Source organism: Haliotis asinina, chromosome 6 (genome assembly GCF_037392515.1).
Source record: "Haliotis asinina isolate JCU_RB_2024 chromosome 6, JCU_Hal_asi_v2, whole genome shotgun sequence".
NCBI lineage: Eukaryota > Metazoa > Mollusca > Gastropoda > Lepetellida > Haliotidae > Haliotis > Haliotis asinina.
This window is the reverse complement of record NC_090285.1, coordinates 6785586-6812934: the sequence shown is the minus strand read 5'-3', so window position 1 is coordinate 6812934 and position 27349 is coordinate 6785586. Positions and strand designations below refer to the sequence as shown.

The 27349-nt window shown below is 40.1% G+C and overlaps 3 protein-coding genes across 4 annotated transcripts; 1 reads left to right on the top strand and 2 right to left on the bottom strand.

The window, feature by feature from the left end:
* The first annotated feature begins 1215 nt into the window (after positions 1-1215).
* LOC137286551 (uncharacterized) lies at positions 1216-9906 on the top strand. 2 transcript variants are annotated; one of them, XM_067818476.1, is made up of 6 exons: positions 1216-1392; positions 3608-3919; positions 5282-5427; positions 6674-6845; positions 7048-7170; positions 7793-9906. In XM_067818476.1, the coding sequence occupies exons 2-6, from the start codon at positions 3700-3702 to the stop codon at positions 8224-8226; spliced, it is 1095 nt and encodes a 364-aa protein (XP_067674577.1). In that variant the 5' UTR covers positions 1216-1392; positions 3608-3699; the 3' UTR covers positions 8227-9906. The 2 variants fall into 2 exon arrangements, with proteins under 2 accessions (XP_067674577.1, XP_067674576.1); XM_067818475.1 differs by lacking the exon at positions 1216-1392 and having other exon boundaries at positions 3528-3919.
* Positions 9907-10336: 430 nt separating this feature from the next.
* On the bottom strand, positions 10337-11507 carry LOC137286790 (uncharacterized). The gene is made up of 2 exons (XM_067818786.1): positions 11503-11507; positions 10337-10961 (listed from the first exon to the last, which is right to left on the bottom strand). The coding sequence occupies exons 1-2, from the start codon at positions 11505-11507 to the stop codon at positions 10337-10339; spliced, it is 630 nt and encodes a 209-aa protein (XP_067674887.1).
* A 3090-nt stretch (positions 11508-14597) lies between these two features.
* LOC137287201 (TIP41-like protein) lies at positions 14598-26010 on the bottom strand. The gene is made up of 8 exons (XM_067819386.1): positions 25921-26010; positions 22355-22537; positions 21635-21814; positions 20781-20886; positions 20119-20250; positions 18609-18704; positions 18146-18208; positions 14598-16628 (listed from the first exon to the last, which is right to left on the bottom strand). Exons 2-8 carry the CDS (start codon positions 22474-22476, stop codon positions 16494-16496), a joined length of 834 nt encoding a protein of 277 aa, XP_067675487.1. The 5' UTR covers positions 22477-22537; positions 25921-26010; the 3' UTR covers positions 14598-16493.
* Between the last annotated feature and the right edge of the window lie 1339 nt (positions 26011-27349).

Genomic DNA, 27349 nt, shown 5'->3' with positions numbered 1-27349 from the left:
CACTGCTGCAGCAGGATATATATGTGTTATTCAATACGGTTGTTCACAATAAATACTTCCGTCAACTTACCCCGTCGTGTGATGAAATCTCAGGCTGAGATACTGTCGTGTTCACTTTCACATGCAAGCTTTCTACACTGACTCAGTGTTTCTGTGTTAATGGACGTCCGTTGTACAGGGAACAAATAGGCGACTTAATTCATGCTAATAGCTGGTTGATGATTATGTCCACGTTATGCACACACCACATTAGTTGTAATGCCTTTGAGTCCGGGTTTACAGCCAAACTGGTAAAGAAGGAACAGCGAATATATTTTTAACCTCTATCTATACTTGTCCCTTTCGGATAGATAGATGTAGATCTAAGACCTAAGACAAATGTGCCGGACTATATTGTGTGATAGGTGCACGACAAGGCTAATTGTCTGTGTGTATTTACACGCGAAAACAATATGTGACATTCCACCGCTTTCGGTAAACACCGCTCCCGTGCGCATCCATCAATCATCCACAGATCTAGTTCGTGGGGGATGTTATACTACCGTATTCTCTCCAATAATCAACAAGGTTTGTGCTTGTTTGTTGTTTAACACCGCTTTAGCAATATTTCGGCAAAACTATGGCAACGTGTAATAATAAGTTATGTTTAGTGTTTAGATTTAGCTCTAGATATGATGTGTGTTGCTATAAGAGAGCATCAGAAGTTTTGGCTGCTTCGTGTTTAACGCTGCACTCTGACTCTGTAAAAAATCAGACAATCAAGTGATAAACCATATGAGCATCTGTCTACGCATCTGGGATACCATGGCATGTGTCAACCAAGTCAGCGAGCCTGACCACCGACCCCATTAGTCGTCTCTTACGACAAGCATGGGTTACCGAAGACCAGTTCTACCTTGATCTTCACGGGTTGTTAATCGACTGTGGAGCAGACTAAGCGATGGTTATTGTACACGAGCAACAATTCACACGGTCATGGTGACATGACGCACAATCAAACACGCCAGCGTCTAACCACCCGATCCACAAATACAAGTCGCTTCACTTCATGGCGTATCGAACGATGACACTGACTTTCTGAATTTATAATTACCGTTGTGTAACTGTGTCTTATAACATCACTGACTTTAAATAGAGAATATTTCAAAAGGGAAAATGCGTACACGCTGATGAACGTTGAGCATTTTCACCAAATGCAGCTGTTTTCATTTCCAGATATGTGAGCGAATGCCCAAACATCTCCAGTGCAGCGTGAAGGTCTACTGTTAGCCTGTCATACAGACCTTATAGCAAATATGGCCAAGAAAGCCCACGCAAGTCTAGAAAATGTGATATGTCTAGATTTCCACAGCTTTTGAAAAAGAAGAAAGTCTCAGGGCTCCTTTTCATTATGTGAGCGACGGATGTCTGGAGCAGACACCAACTAGAGTGAATGATATATTACATGTATGTTTGGTCCAGTTTGTTTAGGAATATTATCGTTGGCCATACAAAGACAGGAAAGCAAGATAAGTCATACATGCAGAACCTGTTTCATGCCCAAACATAAGTGTTATACACATGACCGCAAGGAAACAAAACTGACCCATGCGTGCAATGAATGCTTTTGTGCACACTATTACATGTGGACTTTGTAATACGACAATCATCACCGGGTAGTTAGTGAATATGTGAGGAATTGTGATAATCCGATGTCATCTCTGAATATAAACAGCTATCCTCAAAACATTCGTAGCCCCTCGAACATATTAAGCCCATTCTAAACACGTTGGCTACGATCATAGTAAAGAATTCTTAAAAATACGAACATTTCGAGAATAAGGGTCTAGATGTTGATATTGAGGCGCGGGACTCTCCTACCTCGTTTCTTGGTACAGTTGAGATATAATATATTTTTATTGGAGTTAAGGCTGAAAGGTGTCATCCAACAACGGAATCAGATTTGGTGAGAATGCCATTTTTTTTCGAGCATAGTCCCGCTTTAGTTTGACGTGATCTTATCCATAGTATTTTATCCTACACGTCCCGTCTGTGTCCTGGTCTTGTGACGAAACTGTAGATTAGTTATAAGTTGATTTAGGTTATCTTTTCGCCATCAGACATGTTAAAGCTGTCGAGGCCTTGAGTAAACTAGTCCAGGGTTCACGAAGAGGTTCAGAGAGACAGCTTAGGTGCGGGGAATGTTCTCCTGGCCGAAAATCTGACAACAAACGAGCGGACGGCAATGTACCTGTCATGGAAGTGTTGTAGGCTCTCAAAAGGGTGAAGTGATGACTTCCTTTGCCAGAACGAGGCTAATAAAACTCTCTCCTGGAAAGGAACCCACTTAGAAAGTCAATTTAGCATCGCTGCAGCGTACATGGTGGCTTTCAAATACATGTCACCTTTTGTACTTCTTCTATAGTATTGTCTGTGATTGCATCGCGCTGAGCCCAGTGACCCTCATATATAAACATAGCAAGACGTCAGTATTGGTCGTATATATCGTACTTGCTGTAGTAGTCTGTCTCACAGTACCACATGTATTTTCACTGCTGCCAAGCCCTTTCTGCATAGTTACATCACTAAATGAAGCAAGTCTAGATTTCCTCAGGTCCTGGCTGTCTGGGCTCCCTTGGCTCCTTTCCATGTTATATGGGGTGGTTTATTACATTCAGAGACTATGCATTAGTATATTGCTGTTAATAACGGAGAGTTTCCGGTCGGTTAGCCATTTCTGCAAAAATAATACATTCAAACGTTTTATGTTGTGCAACAAATGAAATGTGAAACTTTGCGACACACACTAGTGCAGCTCATTTTCGTTGTTCGCTTGATTGTCTTGTACAGATTTACGCAGGTGCGTGCGAGCAGAATTAAGGGACGCAACTCGCCTGGCACGAATGAATATGCCGGGTGCATTTCGAATATTGTTGCAGTTGGAAATAACAGATAGTAATCAGCTTTCAGTTGAATGAATTAACCTTTCGGTATGTCAGCGTTAATCGTTTTGCCTAATATCACTACTGACCTAGGCGACATTGCAAGTTTTGCGAGGAAAATAATTCTTTTCTCCAGAACAGCGACTTCCGATTTTTAAAAAGATAAATGGCGCTGTAGATGTTCCGACAACATTAGGGTTGTGAAGGCTCCTTCCTCCTTAAAAGAATAGTCTGTATATCCAGAAGCAGTGATTTAACATACATTTCGTCTCCGACAACAACAATTAACGTCAGAATATTTCACTAAAGGACAAACTATGATATTACACAGTCATATTGATTTAACAAAGGACAAGTTAAGTCACATAAACAGGTGGTTAGAGAAAACCTATCTTGTTACTTCACACCACGTTCTTCTTACTTCACGTTGTCGATTGATCTGTATATACAAATCATCGAACCTGTACTGGGAAGCTTAATCTTATATACGGGTATTCAACGTAATTGGAGCTTAAAGCTACCGTTATGGTCAGTCGGTGCACCCTAATCTCGTACATGCCGGTATTAGTAATGATCTATTATGCTGTTAGCGGTATAGAATAACCCGATCAGACCCCAGTGCCGTTATATTTACATTCAGAGTGAACTCCCTTTGAAAACTCTTGTGCGCACCTGCTTGTTGACAGTCCCGTTGCTAGCGACGAAACGTGTGTATCACTAGGGAAGCGACCTGAGAAAGTTGGGCAGGATTCTAAGACTGAAAACATTGTAGACGAAGATGTATGCGAGTGGAGGCCTCGCTAGCTCCGTTCAGACGGCGAAGAGAGACATCGGCGATATTTTACAGAGCGGAAAGTATTACTGCAACGAAGAGATCGCACGGGAACTGACAGCTGTCTCCAATGGCCTCAATCACCTGAATCTGGATGACAAGTTTCTGTCAACCTCCAAAGAGTGGCAGGGCAGGAAGGGGCCGATGGCATCGACGGCGGCTCCTGGTGAGTTGCTGCTACGTAATATAGATTTCAGAATGGCTTACATTTAGTTAGTTGTGTTAGAGTTTTCAAAAACAATAAGTCACGGCTGTATTTGAGCAGATGTAGTGAAATGGTTTAAACGTCGCTAGTCCAGCATATAACTAGACGAATTCGCACTATACCAAGGTGTGCCCGGTGTAGGCCTTGGCTGGAATACGAGTTTATTCATATGAACCAAGACGCCACTTGCAAGATTATTACAATTATATATAACATTGTGCGTGATCTCAGTACAGTCACTGAAATATCGTGACAGTTTTGTGAACATACCCGTCTCAGATAAAGTACACAGATTCCGAGCCAACCAGTCATTATATTAGGCCAGGCGACAGGCACGCCATTAATAAGTACCATCTCCTTACGTCTCCTGATTTGACCTAGGCAGGGATATAAACCTGGACCTTCCAGTCTCAATGCAGATGCTGGATCCACTAATCAGGAGGACAGTCTGTGGTTTTGAGAACTATTAAGATAACCCAAACTAATTTATTAGAACTCTAAAGGTCTAGGTATGATATGTGTTGTGTTTAAATTGAAACACGGACCAGATTTAAAACTTTATATGATAGATATTTATACATGATGTTATTGGTATAAAGTGATGTCCTTCACGTATATGGAACAGTGATAAAAATTTATGTATTCTCCCTGTGATGTCAGTGGTATACAGCGATTATTTTCCACATGTGGAACAGTGGTATGAAGTAATGAGTTTTCCATGCATGATGTAAATCGTATTAAGGGATGCATTTCCCATTTGATGTCTGGTATGCGACCCGCGAAGATCTGGGGTAGAATAGGCCTTCAGCAACCGATGCTTGCCATGAAAGGTGACTATGCTGGTTGTAAGAGGCGACTAACAGGATTGGGTTGTCAGGCTTGCTGACTTGGTTGACACGTCATCGGTTCAAAATTGCGGAGATCGATGCTCATGCTGCTGATCACTGGAAGGTCTGGTCCAGACTTGATTATTTACAGACCGCCACCATATAGATGGAATATTGCTGAGTGTGGAGTAAAAGTAAACTCACTAATTCACTGAATGGCATATAGTGATTATTTTCTTCATGTGGAACAGCAGTATAAAGTGACTTACTTCCACATTCATGTCAGTGGTGTAAATTGACATATTTCACACACATGGAACAGTGATATGTGTTACCCATGCATGATGTTTGTGGTATAAAGCAGTATATTTCCCACACATAATGTCAGTGATACATATATCTCAACACAATGTATCTATTTCTGCGATGTAGCAGCAGTATAATACACTGTACTTCCTGAATACAACATCTGTGTTATAACAGCAGTATTTTCCAGATGCTGCATCAGTGGTGGGACGACTGTCAGGTGTCCTCCAGAACTACAAGCACCAGATGGAGGGCAGCAGGATCACGGAGAAACAGGAAAACGAGATCCGAGAGATGCATCAGTGGGCAGTCACAAACCTCAGGAATTCACAAAAGGTTGGTCACATTGTGTAACTCTTGTTTTGACGATACTAACACAAAAGTAATGAAAATAGCTTTCATGTGGAGAAACACTTTTTACGGCTAGATAGTATTTACTTGATATCAGTGTTAGGATCTACATCAAAATATTGCATCTGTTGCAATAAAGACATTGTCAATCCATAGAAAAGTGTTTCTCTTCATCATACCAGCTTCTAAATGACTCTTAAAGAAGCAAATACGACCCCATGTTTAAACAAATAATGTTTTGATTCAGAAAGTATGGCAGCTCACAAAATCAGATGTTACTGATGCAATGTACAGGTCGCAATATACTGAACAGCAAAAGAAATGCAACTCTGGCTTTTAGTCAAGCTTTTTAATAGAAGATATAAACATGAAGGCTTACTTTTTGGACATTTTATTTTGTTAGTAATTTGCATTTCCTTTGCTGTCAGTATACTTGTTGGGTCACAGCACATGATCTAAGGGAGGTAACTGTAAACATATTGCAATGCACAAGCTGTACTATTCCACATCGGGCAACTACAGTCCCTTGAAATGGATTGTGGCCATAATCCATAGCAAAGTGTAGTGTTGCTTTGCGGGGTTGGATCCAAATTGGGGTGTGCACCCCTCCTCTCCCCAAAAAAATCTTCTCTGAAGAGAGTATCTCCCTAGCCTTTGGACTTCATCGTATATGATCATTCCTCCTTCTCCCAAATCTGGGCTTCCTCACCTGCTTTGTGAATGTCACAGCACGGGTTGTTCTGCAAAAGACTTAAGTGGTGGTTTGTATCACCTCCTCCCACTAAAATTCTGTTTTTCGTTTTTTGTCTGTTTGTTGTTTAGCACCGCATTAGGGGTGAAATGGTATACCGCAGTATTAGAAGAACCATGGTATATTGCCTTCGGTTCAGTTCACTATTATCAGAGACTATTATATGGTCTCTGCTATTATAGAATAAAAAATTTGTTACAGTTTCATATTTTTCCGTACCATCACGTCTATCTAGTCATAGTTTTGTTTTTTCAAAATAACAAAGATGATGGTTATTTTTCCTGTATCTAAGGTTTGGTTCTTTGGTTCAATTTTCTGGATTGTGATCATATCTCATTTGCCGAACTGAAATGGACCAAAGCGAAGGCCTTGTACCGCAATACATACTGTACCCTGGACAGAGCCTACCATTTCCAATACATGAAACAGTGGTCAAAGGGGCAATATGGACCACTCACTCACCCACTTGTTTGTCTGCAGGACATGATGCCCTACACACTGGCTGCCACCGACAGGATACGGCAGTTTGGTGACCACATTGGCGTCACTGACCGCTTCACCGGCTACCGCAACAACCTCACCCGCACAGCAAGAGAACCCGACCCTACAATGTGGGCAAACAGACCAGCGGGTCTCTCTAGATCTCACACAAGTAAGCAGTCACACAATATACCCAACCATATATCCAACATTTCAATACTTGGGACACTTGTACAAGATACACATTTCTGCTACTTGCACTGTGATATCTGAGTAACCATCCAGTGAACCAAAATATGGGCTGGCATCCTCTGATGAACTAGCAGTCATCAACAGAGGCCATCCCAACTTCACTGTACTATTTTGTTCTCCAGCAATCGGGGCCCCTAGCATGGAGCAGAAGTTGAGAATGGGTGAGCAGACAGCCCAGCCGTATGGAGTCATGGGAAAGAAAGTCACGTTTGGTTCAGAGTGGCCAGCTTCCTACACTGTCAGGGGTGAGTTGAAATGTCTGACATAGTGACTGGCAAGGTATACATATTGGTAAGGATATGCCAGTATGACTGATATTAATAGCAGTGACCAAGTGAGTGAGTGAGTTTAGTTTTATGCTGCTTTTAGCAACATTCCAGTAATATCATGACAGGTGATACCAGAAATGTTCTTCACACATTGTTGCCTATGGGGAGTCCAAACATGGGTCTTCTATGTGACAAGCAAACATACTAACCACAAGGCTACCATACCAAACCATTGTTATCAATTTTGAGGGGATACATTCTTGATTAAACGCTGATTTTATAACTGAACACATTTATCACCTAAAAATGTAAGACCAAATGTGTTGATCTTCATTCCACTTTGACTAAAATTCAACGTATAACACAAAATCATTTTTAATGTGCATCTATGCATGTATTCAGTGCACTGATGTGCCCAGATGATTGCTCAATAACCTCTTCAGATTTGGTCAAAGTAACAAATTCTAATCCGAACAGAAGTCAGCACCTGTTCATCATTAAGTCAAGTAAATGTTGTGTTACCATCAGTACTGGATAAATGTACAATGATAAACATAATTGTCGCATGGTGCAGTAAGCTGATCTCTCGTACATTCAGGTTATCGCACGATCGACAGCCTCTATCCACGAAGCACCACCAATACCATCAAGGGAAACCTCAGACCCAGCACTGTTATGGCTGATGTCAAGTCCATGAATGCCCTCAATGCTCGACTAGCCGAAACTGGATTCCCAAGCCCCAGGGCCCAGTCTGCCACCCTCATGTCAAAGCCCCCCAGCACGATGTCCGTACAAGAACAGGCTGGCATCAACACTCAGTTCCCTGGCCGTACTGAGTATGTATCTCAATACACCAGGCCTCCTATGGATCTACCCACCAGTCATTTCACCATTAACCCAAAGCCAGACCTGTCAATCTATGGTCGGCCACTGGGTGTTAAACAATACTACCCTAGCTCCACAGAGTACCAGACAAGGTACATGTGGCCAGATGGGTCTAGAATCGTCAAGTTCCCCTGGCTCCGGAAGTAGACCTCCAGAGCCAATCTAAGGAAGTCTTCGAGTGCTACTACATCAACCAGTGAACATGCAAATGGTGTGGAAATACTTTGTGCATTGAAACATGTTAATAAAACTCATAATTGACATCAGGTACTCTCATCTCAGATTGAAAGGTAAAATGTTAGTCATCATTATTTAAGGCATTAACACAGTTGTTAACAATTTAGTTTTTGATGCAACAAATACCAGCGTCATATGACCATATCTGACACACACTGGTATAATATAAAGAATCATTCATTTCAGTCAATTTGCCATAGGAAAATAAATTGATAATCAGATCCAGTGTATGAAGTAAGTCAAAAACCCAGCCAGACATCAGGGCTGGTAACTTTAAAATGTAGCCTGCCCAAAATGGACATAACCAGACCAGACACCAACATATGGTGAATTTACTGGACCATCGGGCTGGCTAGTTGTAAATTTAGACCATTTGTCTGTCTGTCTGTCTGAGGCAGTCGGACAGGCCTCATTTCAAACACCATTAGATCATAATTATACTACACAAATTTGGATAAGGATGCAGTGTGTATTTAGCTGTTCGAGATATGCAACACAGGAGCACTCGAGGACTGCCTGGAATTTATATCCAAAATGATTTCCAAAAAATGATTTGCGATGGGTCCTTTGGAGGGGAAAGTCTCCTTATTCAGCTGTTACTCATGATGATGTTAAGTTTCACAAACTATATTTCTGAGTTGACATCAAACCTTTGTTTATTTCATTTACAAAATATGTCAGGCTAAATAACAAAAATGAAATGTTTCTCACGCACTGGCACATCACTTTTATTTGTGCATGTAACAATTTTTCATTGCCATTTAAGAAAAATATTCTATGCTTCGTTCCTCTCATCCATTTGTCCACTATATGAATGAGTCTATATGAACAAGTGTGACTGAATCTACAATTCATTAACACATGCTAAACTTCTCAAGCTGTATTTCTGAGAGAAAAAACAAAAATGGGTTGCTCCCTCGTCACATTTTTTCTGTCAAACATTTTTTAAATGTTCTACCGCCCTCATCGCTTTTGAAAACAAATGTGCCCGAGAAACATTTAGTATTTTTTATGCAGCCTAACTGGTACAAGATTTATTTTCTTCTGATGAAGACAAGCTGCCTTGATTCTTAGCTTTAACTCCAATGCATTTGAATGTGCAAACCAAAGTTTAAGTGGACTTTATTTTTATCAGCATTATTGTTTTGACACAGATGTTGTATATGAATTATTTTAGGAATATTCATCTATTCAAAATGCAATAACTGTATGATGAGATTAAAAATGCCTAAAATAGTTCTTAACCAACTACTAGTATATCAAGCTTAGAGATACTTGGAAAACATTTATATTAATACTGAAGTCTTAATTAGCCTTAAATCTGTACTTTTTGGTGCCAATACAGTGTTATGTTCAGAGAAACAAATCTGACATTCAGTACTTTTAGTGGGCCAAATCTATGTACCTCCAACAGTATTATTATAATTATTTATATTACTTGCGTTATTTAGCAATATGTACAGATATATCTACACAGAAACTCTACTAGACCTGTCCTTGTATACCCTTATGTGAGTGTGCTGTCTCAAAACTTTACTGTGTGATAACAACTTTTACATCTTTTTGTAAATAAACAATATATAATCTGTACGATTATGTGATTTATTTAAATGATATTCTGCCTCGACTCAGAACAATACAACAAAGAATGTTCTTGAGTGAGTGAGTGAACGATTGTGTGATTTATTTTGAAGTGAGTGAGTTAGTTTGGTTTTATGCCACCTGGTATCTGTATATAGAATAAGTGTATATGGATGACAACTTCTTTAATACTGGAACACAACGTTTCGATACAGGTTCTTGTATCGTTTTCAAAGTGTAAATGATACAGGGAGAGAACAGGTGATATATATATACCTAAACTAATTAACAAGTGATGATAAAGTAAAGGGTTAACAATGGATACAAGGATAACATGGAAGCCAGTAGTGCACAGAGCCTAGTATGAATACAAGTTAACATTGTGATGATAACTAAGTAAGCCAGTGAGGTACACAAAGTGGGTTGTATGTACAGTAGGCTAGAGTGGTTTGATGAGCTGATTGTAAGCCGTGGGGATGGGGTAACCTTGGTCTCTGTTAATCAGGGGTCGGTATCTTTTGATGTTGATAGCTTCAGTTATTTTCCTTTTGGTAAAGTCTGATTGGTTCTTTGAGAGGATGGTGTAGTCAGACCAGTTGATTTGGTGATCGGGATGGGCCGCTATGTGATCTGACACTGCTGATTTCTGGTCCGATTTGATGGTAGATTTCTGATGTTCCTTGATTCTGGTGTTGACAGGCCTGGATGTTTCTCCTATGTATGAGTGCCCACAATTGCAGTCAAGTTTGTAGATTACATCCTTGGGGTTGGGTTTTATGGCTTGCGGGTGTTTTCTTCCATTGGCCCATAGGAGGGTGTTGATGGTGACAGAGGTAGTGAAGGTGGTGTCTATTCCTGCTTGTTGCTTAAGAAGTCTGCTGATCTGGTGGGAGGGTTTGCCGATGTATGGGATGGAAATCTTTATTGGAGCCAATTCGGGTCGAGAGGGTTTGGTAGCAGGTGGCGATAAAGTTGCTGCAATTGTCCTGTTCACTAGCTGGGGTGGGTAATCATTAAGGTTGACAAAAACATCTCTCACGTGGTTGATCTCCTCGTGCAGTCTTCTAGAACATACGTTCTTAGCTCTTCTTGTAAGTGTGGAGATAATACTTCACTCATGGAGGGTGGTTGGACTGATAGTGGACATACTGGTTGGTGTTGGTTGGTTTCCGGTATACTGTTGTCTGAAGCTGGTTAGAATGGTTGCGGGATACAAGGATGTTTATGTATATATATATATATCACCTGTTCTCTCCCTGTATCATTTACACTTTGAAAACGATACAAGAACCTGTATCAAAATGTCAAGTTTCAGTATTAAAGAAGTTGTCATCCATATACACTTATTCTATTTACTTCCAACTTCTAAAATATGCCTCTCAAGCAAGTCACCTGGTATCTGGTAATCTGTTATATAAGGCACGTCAGCTGGATGTGAGAAAAACACCAATTTGATGCAGGTATTAAATGTCCTCCACTCCTGTGAAATAAACAAGTACAGTGCTGACAGAACTACATGATTAGTTCATTCTGGCATTCCAACAAGGGTTGAGCTTCGCTTCCTGACCTGTTCAAGGGAAATAACTGAACAGTGAATTCACTGACCCCATTCAGTTGAAAGAAACAGATCATGAAAATCAATGCTTTTATTCAGCAACTGATTCTATGTCTTCACCAACAAGTGATCCAATTGGGTTCACCAGTGACATAGCATGTTAGCACAAGGAACAGGGAAAGCAGAAAATGGTGCCAGTCACCACATTGGTGAAACGCACATGCAGAAGTATCAGAATCCGGTGGGAATTGAAAGCTCAAGCAAATTGCAAAAAACTAATGGATGCAAATTTGCAACCAGTTCAGCGTATACAAAGTTGGGGGTAGGTTGGTGTGTCACCTAAAAATCACATTTCTCTTGTATGATCTCCAAGCATTCCGTCACAAAAAATCAGTTTCAACTGTACACTCCATACATTGTAATGTTTTTTGAACAACTGACTTAGTGTTTGAAATACTTCATGACTGAACATATTTTAGATGTCATCAGGGCCTGAAAATGTGTTTAATTCTTAGAAAACACACTTCACTGACTGAAAACATATGACAGAATATTTCTTAAAGACTCTTGGTACTTTTTCGTTCACTTTAAATTTCTGGTAATATTTAATGAACTCATTATTAATTGTGAGATCTGACATAAAATGAGGACTGAGCCAAATCTTTCTGTGGTACTTTGTTTGTTCTTACATAAACACTGCGTCACCAGCAAGTTGTCAGTCAAGTTACCATGCACATGGCTCACTTGTTCTACAACACTGCGTCACCAGCAAGTTGTCAGTCAAGTTACCATGCACATGGCTCACTTGTTCTAAAACACTGCGTCACCAGCAAGTTGTCAGTCAAGGTACCATGCACATGGCTCACTTGTTCTACAACACTGCGTCACCAGCAAGTTGTCAGTCAAGTTACCATGCACATGGCTCACTTGTTCTACAACACTGCATCACCAGCAAGTTGTCAGTCAAGTTACCATGCACATGGCTCACTTGTTCTACAACACTGCATCACCAGCAAGTTGTCAGTCAAGTTACCATGCACATGGCTCACTTGTTCTACAACACTGCGTCACCAACAAGTTGTCAGTCAAGGTACCATGCACATGGCTCACTTGTTCTACAACACTGCGTCACCAGCAAGTTGTCAGTCAAGTTACCATGCACATGGCTCACTTGTTCTACAACACTGCGTCACCAGCAAGTTGTCAGTCAAGTTACCATGCACATGGCTCACTTGTTCTAAAACACTGCGTCACCAGCAAGTTGTCAGTCAAGGTACCATGCACATGGCTCACTTGTTCTACAACACTGCGTCACCAGCAAGTTGTCAGTCAAGTTACCATGCACATGGCTCACTTGTTCTACAACACTGCGTCACCAGCAAGTTGTCAGTCAAGGTACCATGCACATGGCTCACTTGTTCTACAACACTGCGTCACCAACAAGTTGTCAGTCAAGTTACCATGCACATGGCTCACTTGTTCTAAAACACTGCGTCACCAGCAAGTTGTCAGTCAAGGTATCATGCACATGGCTCACTTGTTCTACAACACTGCATCACCAGCAAGTTGTCAGTCAAGGTACCATGCACATGGCTCACTTGTTCTACAACACTGCGTCACCAGCAAGTTGTCAGTCAAGGTACCATGCACATGGCTCACTTGTTCTACAACACTGCGTCACCAGCAAGTTGTCAGTCAAGTTACCATGCACATGGCTCACTTGTTCTACAACACTGCGTCACCAGCAAGTTGTCAGTCAAGTTACCATGCACATGGCTCACTTGTTCTAAAACACTGCGTCACCAGCAAGTTGTCAGTTAAGTTACCATGCACATGGCTCACTTGTTCTACAACACTGCGTCACCAGCAAGTTGTCAGTCAAGTTACCATGCACATGGCTCACTTGTTCTACAACACTGCGTCACCAGCAAGTTGTCAGTCAAGTTACCATGCACATGGCTCACTTGTTCTAAAACACTGCGTCACCAGCAAGTTGTCAGTCAAGGTATCATGCACATGGCTCACTTGTTCTACAACACTGCGTCACCAGCAAGTTGTCAGTCAAGTTACCATGCACATGGCTCACTTGTTCTACAACACTGCATCACCAGCAAGTTGTCAGTCAAGTTACCATGCACATGGCTCACTTGTTCTACAACACTGCGTCACCAGCAAGTTGTCAGTCAAGTTACCATGCACATGGCTCACTTGTTCTACAACACTGCGTCACCAGCAAGTTGTCAGTCAAGTTACCATGCACATGGCTCACTTGTTCTAAAACACTGCGTCACCAGCAAGTTGTCAGTTAAGGTACCATGCACATGGCTCACTTGTTCTACAACACTGCGTCACCAGCAAGTTGTCAGTCAAGTTACCATGCACATGGCTCACTTGTTCTACAACACTGCGTCACCAGCAAGTTGTCAGTCAAGTTACCATGCACATGGCTCACTTGTTCTAAAACACTGCGTCACCAGCAAGTTGTCAGTGAAGGTACCATGCACATGGCTCACTTGTTCTACAACACTGCGTCACCAGCAAGTTGTCAGTCAAGGTACCATGCACATGGCTCACTTGTTCTACAACACTGCGTCACCAGCAAGTTGTCAGTCAAGGTACCATGCACATGGCTCACTTGTTCTAAAACACTGTGTCACCAGCAAGTTGTCAGTCAAGGTACCATGCACATGGCTCACTTGTTCTAAAACACTGCGTCACCAGCAAGTTGTCAGTCAAGTTACCATGCACATGGCTCACTTGTTCTAAAACACTGTGTCACCAGCAAGTTGTCAGTCAAGTTACCATGCACATGGCTCACTTGTTCTACAACACTGCGTCACCAGCAAGTTGTCAGTCAAGTTACCATGCACATGGCTCACTTGTTCTACAACACTGCATCACCAGCAAGTTGTCAGTCAAGTTACCATGCACATGGCTCACTTGTTCTAAAACACTGCGTCACCAGCAAGTTGTCAGTCAAGTTACCATGCACATGGCTCACTTGTTCTAAAACACTGTGTCACCAGCAAGTTGTCAGTCAAGTTACCATGCACATGGCTCACTTCTCTCTCAAAACAAGCACAGTATCTCTAAACCAGTTATCCTGGAGTTTGACTAGGGTTTAATGATGTATGACAAGATAATGTTTCACAATTTGACCAGGGTTTAATGATGTATGAGTGATTTATAGATACAATGTTTCACAAATTGATGCAAAAGTAAATGAGCAATATCACGGCAGAGGACACCAGAAATGGACTTCATACATTGTGCCTATGTGGAGAATCAATCCAGGTCTTCGGCATGACAAGCAAACGCTTTAACCACAAGGCTACCCCACCACCCCTGCTCTGAATGAAAGCCTTGAGCACTAGTCCCACCTGCAGAAATGCATCCAGCTGTTTACTAGCTCCGAAAGTGGACCAACACCTATCTATAAGTTTTTGGTCTCACTATTTGATCACATATAGGAAAGGCACATGATCATGCTTGCTCACTCACAGATTCCATGAAAGTTACTGGAATGTCTGACTGTATCCATAGATACCTAAGGATGTTACAATGATTACACAAGTCATAGTATATGGCTGACATGGTAATTACTAAAATGTTGTTCAAATTGTTATTATTGTTTAAATCATATCTCACACAAAGTCTACAAAGTGCACCTACTCATGTGTTTAAAGGAAATTTGGCACACTCACTCACAAAGTTAGAGACACTACTGCATAGATGCATCCCTGTACTGGTTATTGCCTTAGAAATACAAAATCTAGAAACTTTAACAACACCGGAACATTCAAGAGCACCAGTTCAGAAATTGCCTGATATGGTGAAGTAGTCAGTGTATGAAAAAGTGTATGAAAACCCTCCCTTTCCTTGTATGAAGCACTTGATGCCTTGAAAAGCCACATAATTCAAACTTTTAACTATAAATCGTACATATACTTATCCTATCTCACCACTTGCACCTATCTGTTTTGCTTTGACTCTTTTCATAGGCCTCTCTTGTCCATCTGCCTGTGCACCACAAACTGCTCTCACTAGAGGACAGCCTCCCCAGTCCCAACAGAAGCGTGCACCATGTTCTGGTTAAAGCTCACGTGACCAGTTCTGAATAAAAGCTCATGTGACCAGTTCTGAATCATTCTTGTTTTTGCCGAAGCAAAAGCAAGAGGTCCAAGTCCTGAGATAGGATATATTTAAACATCATAATTTTCCAAAATTTCTGAACTGCAAAAAACAGCAGTGAAATACATGCTGGAGCATGTTAAGATTCATAAAGAAACACTGAATGCTCTATAAGATGTGCTCTGGATGGACACAGTTGATATCTATATCCTGCTGTGAAACTTGATGCAAGAGGGCACAGCAGGATAAAGGAGGGGAGCATTTTCAGAAAGAAATATTGGAGACAATTATACACTCACTAATTGATCCCAGTTAGCTTGATAGCACAAATTTCTTACACTAGTCTGCATACACATACAAAGGTTTTGTTTGTTTGTAGTTAACTGCATCACTCAGCAATGTTCCAGCTACTGTGATGGTCCGTAAATAATCGTGTCTGGACCAGACAATCCACTAATCAACGGTATGAGTATCGATCTACTCATGACATGTGTCTAACAAGTCCACAAGGCCTACTACACAATCCTGCTGGTGGCCTCTAACGACAATGGGATCATGAAGGCCACGTCCAAGCCATAAATGGAATTTCTGTTCAGTGCATGGAAAGATGAACTGAAGATACTGTAAGCTTCTTAAACACATGATGTATTTTCAGAACTAAGCTCAAAGCTTTGAAACCCTAATCACTTGACACCTGTGACAGATTCATCCATAGAATACATAATCACAATCTTACTTTCAATTTTATTGTAAAATAATCATTGTAAAACACTGAGATGTTCATTAATGAAACCATAATTCAGCAAACAAATCAAAATTTGAAGAATTCTATTTCACATATATATATATACAAAGTACACACACGCACAATAACGGTGCCAACAAGTACAACAATGGGGCCTGTCTATCGTCATGTAGTGTCTACTGTGGAGTCTGGCTCGCATGTAGTTACTTCCTCAGGGAATTCCAACTTCTCAAAGGTCTCCGACCTTAGAGGCAGATGCTTGTTGATTTCATTGGGATCTGTGAACAGGTGTGAGCTAACCTGTTGACATGCAAAATGATCATTTGATAATGGTGTGATGTTGGACCTGTCATGGATTATACTGAACATCGAATCTGGAACTTTTACATTACCGGATAGTGTTATTGCCAGCGGTTTAGCACTGCATTTATGAGTTAGTGAGTTTAGATTTCCCTTGCTTTTAGTAATATTCAAGCAATGTCAAAGCAGGGGATACCAGAAAGATGCTTCTAGTGTTGTACCCATGTGGGGAATCAAACCAAAGTCTTAGGCATGACAAACAAACCCTCTAACTACAGGGTCCCCCATCATCCCTTGTGAGTGAGTGAGTGAGTGAGTGAGTGAGTGAGTGAGTGAGTGAGTGAGTGAGTGAGTGAGTGAGTGAGCGAGCGAGCGAGCAAGTAGGTAGGCAGGGAGTGGGTGGGTGGGTGAGTGAGTGAGTGAAACAGTAGTCTAGTATGACATGCCCCTTTCATATTTGACAAAAGACTAATGTGATGCAAGTATTGTGTATATTAAGTTGGTAAAACTCGCAGCATGGGTACTGTGCTGAGAGACATTTAAACATTATGTTCAAACCGATGATTATATGTTTGCGGTGTGTCTAAAGGACATCTCCATAGTTTTCCAAAATGTAATATGCAGATACACATGAAAGATCAGAAAAAACATCGTAGTATCTCCTTTAACGAACAAAACTACCTCATGTACAGCCATACTCCAGTTATCGTGTATTTCCGATCTGATGTCATTTAGGCTTGGCAAACACAAGCAGTACCAGATTTTGGGAAACATGACGATAGCTCCAAAGAGGGAATGTAAATATTATCATATGCTTCTGGTTTGTTGCACCTTTCCCCTCTCTTTACATGAATCTGACAACATTCACTCACGCACATTCTTGACTTTAATTCACACTTCAAATTGAATTGTGAGAAAAAACGTGTGCAATATTGTGAAGTTGAAATAATAAATGCAGTCCCAACACTGAATTTTCCAAGGACCACATGCAAAGCAATCAGCCAAATGAATAATTGAAGGGAGACAACTTATCAAGAAAACAATGCGCAAAAACATTTCAAGTGAATTTGAGCGAGCAAGTGATTCAGTTTCATGCTGCTTTTAGCAATATTCCAGCAATATCATGACTAGGAACACCAGAAATGGGCTTCACAAATTGTATATTTGTGGGGAATCAAACCCAGGTCTTCAACGTGACAAATGAACCTTTTATGTTTTATCCACTAGGCTAAACCCAAAACCCACCTTTCTGTTTGAGTCACTGTAATATTGTGCCAGTTATAGCACCATACCCCTAGTATAACTCTTAATATGACATAAACTACAATTTATACAGGGGACACAAGGAGGGGCTTCACACATTATTCCCATTCGGGGAATCGAACCTAGGTCTTTGGCATCAGAAGCGATTGTTTTAATCACTCCGTTAACCTATCTCCCCAAACAAATTTGACTTACCGCCCCAAGGGAATTTGACTTAAAGAATGCTCAAGAATGACTTGTGAATGCAAACATACCTTGATGTTTTCAACTTTGTCGTCCTTGCTAGTGAACTCTCGAAGGATGAAGTTCTGGCCTCCCTGTGGACAAGTTAAATGAAATATTACAGCTGAATGTGTATGTTTATTGTTAATGATTTCAGCTGTATAACACATAAATGATTAGGTGTTGACCAGATAATCTAGTGATGGATAATGTGAATAATCACCCATGCCATCACACAGACAAGTTTCATTATTAAAAATTGACACTCTGAAGTTCACATTCTACTTGAGCATGTAATTTGGATTGCACAAGCCTGATCACGTGGAAAGAAGTTCTGAGTGAGTGAGTGAGTGAGTGAGTGAGTGAGTGAGTGAGTGAGTGAGTGAGTGAGTGAGTGAGTGAGTGAGTGAGTGAGTGAGAGACACACACACATTGTACCCTTATAGGGTATGACAACCACTATACTTGGTAATGGCAAGACAAGAGTAGGATTACCTGATGGTATATCCGTGTATCGTTGACTCGGATCATCACATTATCCACGCGCATGAAGAACCGCAACAATATGAAGAAGCTGCTTGGCATGACACGCTGAAACACATGTCATTACACCATAAGGGACCAATCATATTTTATGGCTGTGGTGATGATGATTTTTAAGGAGTTGCATGTACAGTGTGAATGACACTCAACCATGTGTACAAAATTGATGTTCCCCACTTCTCCAAAACAAAATTGGTAATTACACATTAAAATTATGACCACCGCCCCTAGCCATAAATTATGAACGGACCCTAACCACTGCAGCAATATCTTGTAAACCATCTTCTTCAATGATATTAACAGTTGTCTTGTATATAAGTGCAAAGCACCATATAGAGGTACCCATGAAGAGCTGTTCTGTTTTTGTCAGTGAATAAGTGTGGACCCATTTTTTCATTCTGAACTTCCTGGGAAGTATACAGTTTAAGGACACTATGACTCTAGATTGTTAGCAGTTACACCCCCTCTGCATCCATTCTGGTACTCATATAGTGCTCTAAGAGCAGAGGCATATGGAATATGTCAGTGAACAAAACATGATGTTTCAAACACCAAAAGATTATTTAACGACATGATACAATTCTAACTCTGACCATCATACTACTTTTCACACACATAGTTCAGACTTCAGCATTAAAGAATAACATTTCCAATGTCATCACTTGTGTGGTGAGTGTAACTTACACTATAAGTGTGGGAGGAGAATCGCACATGCAGCTAGGGCTAGAAAGCGACATGTCGGCACAACTCCCTGTCTCTATCTAGGTGCGCTTAATAACTCGACAACAGACCTCACATTGCCAAGCTGTTCCAACACCACATTGAATACACTTCTTATCATGTTTTCCAACCACTATGTTTTACTTCATGTTCTAGAAGTTATTACTGCCAGTGCAACATTTCTATCCTCGTTAATTGTAATGGCACAAATTCCAGGGTGTACCATCCCATCGAATATGCAACTGAGGAAAACCGTAATTATCAACACAGATGTTTCTCATATTTCAACACAAATATATTAGCAACACATGGTAAATTTGAAAAGTGAGTGAGTTAATATTTAATGTCACATTGGTAATATTTCAGCCATATTGTGACGAGAACATTTAACATTGAAATGCAATATATGTATATTACAAAAATCTGTCAACAAAGGACAGTAAAACAACTAGAATACCACAATTAGATTTAAAACTAGCGTGGAAAGTTGTAACTAATATCACTATTTGGACAATACAATATAAAAACAGGCTATAGATCGCCAACAACTGAAGGTTGATCGCCAGTCTAGGGACCATGGAGACTTAGTGAACCTTTGCTACCTGCATGGACCTAGTTGGATTTACACCATCCCTTCAGCTGCTATTGATTGTAGAAATGTTAGCCAAAATAAAAACGACAAGAATACCACGAAATTTGAAAAGAGCAACACTCGTAGCAGGAATAAGAAACTCAAACCTACAATTTTGACACTGAGAATTGAAGAGCCATTGTCTGATAATTCATCCTCAAAGAGGAGGACATCATCATAAAACATTATCTTCTCCCGAACTTTCAGTTTCTCCAAATCTATTCTCTCAGATGTTGGTGTGACCTGCAATAACAACAGAGGCCGATTTCAGGAGAAAGCAACATTCAGAGCTGCAGTAGCCTGCATGCAACTGCATGCAAGCAGAAAATCCTTCCTAGGTCATAGGATTAATATGGCTTTGATGTTTTCAGCTGGGACAGCTTCTATAAATCTGGTTGTGATGAATGAGAGCCAACACAGAGATATTCTCATTCTTTATTCGACCTGACATGCATCGTATTTACTTGTCAAGTGAACTTTTATTTCCCATCTAAAAACTCTGAACTCATACCAGCGTCCATTCCAACACAAACCCACATTCAAGAATGGAAACAGTGAAAATTTCTGAATATTGGTGTGTATAAACATACTTTGGCGTCCTGTCACTGACTGCTTCGGCCACTAATTGACACACTGCAGTAACACTGGTGACTGTCAGCCCAAATCTGCTTAATCATTCACGGACTTTGTCTTGTCATTTACTGAATTTACATTTTAGTTCTGTACATACCAATATCTGGGTTAACCTTGGGGAATCCCCGTCGGACACTGACCTTGAACCCAGGTTTGTTGTCCACAGTGATAACCTCCCCCTTGTAGTCTGTGGAGTATGTCCAGTCAAATGGCTTCACAACATTCTTGATATGCTCACAGGACGACCTTTTTGAGGAACATAAACAATTCACAATATCAGGTATATCAGGGTCAGCTGTGAGCAGTCATGCCTACCTACAGATACACACCATATAATGCAACTTGACTACCCTTGCTGAAGACTGATGTTTGTTTGTTTGTTTAACGTAACACTCAGCAATATTTCAGCGGTGTGCCAGAAATGTGTAAATAATCAAGTCAGGAGAAGACAATCGAGTGATCAAAAGTGTGTGCATGCGTGATTTGGTGCCAACCAAGTCTGTGAGTCTTACCACCCAATCAAGTTAGTCGCTTTGATTAGTTTAGTCATACAGCAACTTGTCATCTTAAGAATTGAAGAGGGAGAAACATAATTATGGTACAGAGAATACATCATAAGATACAAAAGATGCAGCTGTTGATACAATGATTTCAAAATCAGGATTGTTTTGTAACATGCGTGAGTGCGTGAGTGCGTGCGTGCGTGAGTGCGTGCGTGCGTGCGTGCGTGCGTGCGTTTTACACTACACTCAGCAATATTCCACTTATATGGTGGCAGTCTGACAAAAATTATTGACTCTGGACAACACAATCCAGTGACCAACAGCATGAGCATTGATCTGCGCAATTGGGAACTGATGACACTTATCAACCAAGTCAGAAAGCTTGACCACCCAATCCTGTCAGTCGCCTCTTATGGCAAGCATGGGTTATTTTAACCTGGATCTTCATGGGTATCACATGCAAATGTGAAGTTGTGTTAAACTCGACCCACCGTGCATTTTGCCACTCTTCTGCAGCTGCTACTTTCAAGGGGTCTTGGTGTGCATCCACCAACTTCAGGGCCCCTAGAGCTGTGAAGACAAGTCCAAAACCACCTTGATGCTGGAGACTGAGTGTGTTGTCAGCAAACACCATCTCTGGCAACTGTGGTAGCTCTAACTCACTCTCAAACCTGGAAACAAATTTGTAGTTATTCCTTGCATGAAACTAGCACAAAATACCTCTAATCTAAACACATTTACCAAAATATATAAACTACAAACAAATGCTTAAGAACATGAAATATTGGATTGGAAATAATAACTGGTTCTTCTACCATCATCTTTCCACAAACTTTATATTGATAAAGTACATAAAACATATTCAAAGATATTTATTCATTGCATGGTATTGATCTGTGAAAGGTTATTGAGTATACTCATGAGAATGTATTCCGCATATATTAAACTGTGGAAATAAAAATGGTAAAAAGAATATTAAAAATAGACTGGGTCTTCATCTTGTTTAGCTTGACCTGATCAAGTGAATACTAATGCATTGTGTGTCTGTGTCAAAACTCGTTGTCTATTATTGTGAAAAGTTGCACCTTTGTCAGTTTACTGTAAACATGACCAAACAGCCAAGACAGGGTTGCCATTTTCTGCTCCCCTATTTAATGAAGTTAACTTGACCCATCGAATCATGCATGTCAAGCTGAACAAGTTGTTCCTACTTTTCTCTCTCATGTCCCTCTGACTCCAGTATATGACTTTTTGTGCTTGTCAGCGTCCATGGACCAAACTGGAACTGCTGAGACACAGGCTGCTTCCCACGGGGGACAGGACGTGATGTCATACTGACACTTTATTTGCTTGCACTGCCTACTTCGGTAGCGCCCTTTCAAATTCCCAAGTACCTGGAAAAATCATACATGTTAGTAGTTTAACAAGGCTCTCAAATAGCCGACTGATACATTGAAACTTTCTCCAAGTTTTTCTTTGGATGCATGATCAGGTATTTAGAACATGTCTGGGTATGTTAAGTCAAACATGTATGTCACTTGTCAGGGATAGAAAGACGGTTGGCATGGCCAAAAGTTTATCTGAAGCTCTGCTTACATGACTATGAGAAACACTTTGGTAAGAGTTCCTTCCATTCTCCCATGCCAAATAATATTTATAAATTGATATACTAGAATTATTAACAAAACCTAACACAACAATTACTTCATTCCCAGTATCTCCAGGGTATTCGTTCCGATAAGTCTCTACTATATCTCCTTATGCATCTAGTATCTACGTGTTGGCCTGATAATTTCATATTTTATTAACCCCTTTGGAGGCTCAATCTTCTCACTGTGGCCAGTCAGCTAAGCTGCCATTAAAACCTAGCTTGCTAGTGTCAGCAAAGACAGCGATCACAGCTGCGAAGATTTATTCGCAGTAGGACTCAGATTTGGGGGAAATCATGCAGACAAACTGACAGATTCAAAACTGTCCTATATATGCAAGAACACCTTTAACCTCTGTTATTAGTGTTAATCTGTTGAAGAAATATGTAATTGGGGGGAACAGGAGATAAGTCATCTTTTACCAAAGGTTTTAATGTCCATAACTTACTGATAATATTAACAGATATTAATAATTAATAGATAATATTAATAGATAGTTACACTCCACCACTGAGTCTAACAAAATCTAGTAGAAGGTTGCGTCAGGTAACCTTTGAGCGACCAATGACCTTCCAATCAAACATGAGACAGTTAAATAGATTTAACCAATCAGACAACAGCTACTATTTAGGGATCGGAGGGACTTTCAAAATATTCAGGTCACTGACACAGATCTTTCCACAAACAAAAATCCTCATGTGACACAGTTATTTGACCTGCAGTATTTACGCTTTGGGGTTTCTGTTGACATAGTTACCATTAGCTAATATTTCCACAAGACGACATCGTTGAATATTGCCAAAAACACTATTTTCAGCGACTGTTTACTCACCATTGTCATGGTTTTACGTACGCTGTGTGCATCACCCGAAAGCAAGTGTACGCTGAATAGCATTCGGAATATTTCGGGTACGAACCTTTTCGAGATAAAAAGTTCAAAAGGTATGTGCGAATGCCCACTTTCATGATTTGGTAAGCTGTGCTCTGATTGGTCAATCTCAAAGGTTACCTCACGTGACCTCCCATAAGGTTTTGTTAGACACAGTAGTGGAGTGTAACGAAAGTACTGAGGATAAGTTTACTTAGACTGTCACAATGGGTCACTTGACTTACTTTTCATAGGCCTACATGTTATTTCAGTGAAGCATAAATAATTTTCACAAAGTGCGTTTAGGATGGATCTTTGTAAGATTTGATAGACAAATGTGAAAGCATCTCTGCACTGTGTACATAATTTCAGCTCGATATCTGACTACTAATTGTCTAATGACATCACATATTGGAAATTATATCAACTAATGTGTGGTTCCACAATGCACAATACCATACTGGCTAGCGACCAGTTATCGCCATTTTTAAGTGTTTTTTAACAATTTGCTCCATAATTTCTTATCAGAATGAAATAAAATTTGTCTTGATGATAGATCAGCTATTCACCAATGTTTTCTGCTTTCTTACAGTTGCCGATCGTGTTTCTTTGAAACGCGGTCATCAAGGAGCGCTGTAGTGTATATTGAGCTTTCCCAACAACTAACAAGACTAATTATCGCCATTTCTGATTTTTTTACATTATTCACCTAATTTGACATGAACTTGGTTAAAAAACTAATGTGTTTCAAACCTTGACATATTGAAGAAATTTCATTATAGGAATTTGTTTTCAAAAAAAAGAAATTTAAAAGAACAAAACTCACTCTCAATGTGAATGTTGACGGATGCTGATATAAGCTGATGGGAATATGGAGATGTCACCGCCGGGTTGATCTTATGAAAGCTGACAATTCGAGTAGTAGTATGCAATTTTCACAATGTTTGTTTTCTCGGGGAAAATTGACATTCATATTTTGTCAGTATCGTCTGCATGGTATCTGTCGAGTCCATAAAACAAGATGGAAATTTGGGTCAACATCAAGTGGGATTGAATGTTGGCATTATGGGTATGTTCAGACAAAATAAAATCTGCACTTTTTATGGACTGAATTGTTATAGTCATACATTCACCACACAGCCTGGATGATTTTCATTCAGTTCCAATCGTTTATGAAATTTCAAGTCAACACACTAATGGTCACGTGACATACCCCCGACATGTTTGGGTCTCGTCTTCCGAGGGATTCATATTTGTAACGAGTACAACATAAAATACTCACAGTAACTTTAACCACTGTAACCAATCGTTTTTTGGATGCGTCAATGTGTGAAATACTACAGAAGTACAAGTAAAGCTGTCTGCGCAAGTGCTACAGCCATGTGCTGGCGATAACTGGTATGTGGCAATAACTGGTCGCTAGCCAGTAGTCCGCCATGTTAGGTTCCACTACACTATATCAATATCACGTGCTCCCTGAGCGAGGACCGTATGGAAATAACTCAAACGGACAGAGGTCTGGGACAGCTGTGATTGGATGAAATAGTGTAAAATGTTCATTTGTTTTAAAAGCACATCCATCCAGTAATTAAAACTGACAACAATTTTAAGTATTCAGTGCTGTCATTTTTTATCACCATGACTTATGCTTATGTGTGCACCGATATTTTCACGTAGGTGACATTTGGTGCGAAATGAAGGGTTGATTGTTCTGCTTCCTGTGATGGGAAAAACAGCCGGACAAGTTGGAGAGAATTTGTGTTTTATTGTAGTTTAAAGGTCAGACTGTAACCCTATGTACATGGCTTGGTTGTTGATAGCCTGGATATTTTTTTTTTAAAATACTAGGTTACTATAGAAGTCTATGGAAAAACATTTGGGGTTGTGTAACCTGTTAAACTATGTTCTCGGCACTATGTTGATGAACTTATTAAAAAATAAGCACCAGAAAATTAAACAGAGATTATGTGATTCTTGTGATTCCTCACAAATGTGCAAAATTTGACATGGATCCTACGAAAATTAAATTCAAAGGGGCCAAAAATAACGGCCACGAGTCTGTAGTCTTGTGGCACGCATCGATGAAAATATTGTCGATTACACTTCAAAGGGCAGAGTGAGCGAAAACTGGGGTAAGATACTCATGTAATCCTATTTTCTTTTCCTGCTATGTGTCGGGTAGTATAGTAAATGTCTCATGCGAACTGTTACAACAGAGAGCAGGGCACGAACAAGAAAAGTCAGGAATAAATGAGCTTACCTGGTGCAGGCAACGTCGTCTTAATCTCTGCCATTGTGGCTGCAACTGTTTGACTGGTCCGCCATGGCTTCGCGCATTGTTATGGGAGTTACCTCCCCATAAAACAGGATTTTTTTCTGTCGATTGGATTCAAGCGATTTATACATGTCTTGTCTGCGGCTTGCAGTGAATTCGTTGACCAGACTGGTTCGTAGACGTAGAAATCCGGGGGATCCGTAGACGTTAGTAAATGATGTCAGTAAATGTTAGTTATTATTAATTATGACATTAGTGTAAACGAAAAGTGTATGAGTTTGGTGAAATAAAACAATATATAAGGTAAGTATGATCGGCGTTTAAACAAAAACAAAACAGCATGAAGATCGGCGTGCAAATAATAATCTCTGAGGTTTCTGAAATAAAAAACAAAATACATAATAGATAAGTATGGTCAACATTCTACTACGGAAACAAGCCCAGAAGTATCAGTGGAGAAGAAGGATAGAGTGGGTTGGTCACTTGAATATACACACAGTATTTCACAACCAAAACAACTCGCTACCTCCTATTCCCACAGAACTGATCAACGTTCAACTACACAGACAAAAACCCAGAAGTAGCACTGGAGAAGGTGGATGGGTCACCGCCAAAGTAATTAACAAAACACAATCAAAACAAGTCACTAGTTCCTGATTAATATTCACAACAACAAAGTGCAACCGAATGGCTTCGATGAGTAAACAGTGAAAGCTGTTTAACAATTTCATTATTTTCTTATTTGCGGTATTTGCCGACAAACATTATCTATGCAAACAGTTATGGTATATAAAGCTTAAGATGGCAAAAATAAATCATTCATATTATTGTTATTGTTCAAAAATATATTAAATTATCTCTCTTGTTCATAAATACGTGATCAAATAATCATCATCACAACAAATTTTGTATATAAATCTAAACACATTTCCATAAAGAGGAGATACGGGATAATATTCGTTCCATCTTCAATCATACTTTTCATGTCCTCAGCTGTTCCAAATTTCATATTGCTGAAAGATTAATTAATATGCTTGCAGAATAACATTATACAATTACAATTATATACACGTCTATGAAATCACCGTCTACGAAACAGTCTGGGTTACGAAAACACCGTCTCCCGTCTCTGCAATCCTTAGTGGTTGTCTTTGGAACACTGAAAAGTATACAGTTACCACTCGTTGGAGTAGAGTCTTGGTTTATTTTTTTTTTTCTCAAATCTAAGTGAATTTCAAACGAATGCAAAGGTTTGCTGAAAGGTTATTCAGGCCCGATAGGTAGCAAAACCGCTCTAGATTTACGTTTCTAAAAACATATTTGTAATGTATAGAATCTGCATATCATGTGGCAGATCTATAGCCTCGTGTTGTGGGGAGAAAATCATGTTCATGAACTAAAGTGCAATGTTGTC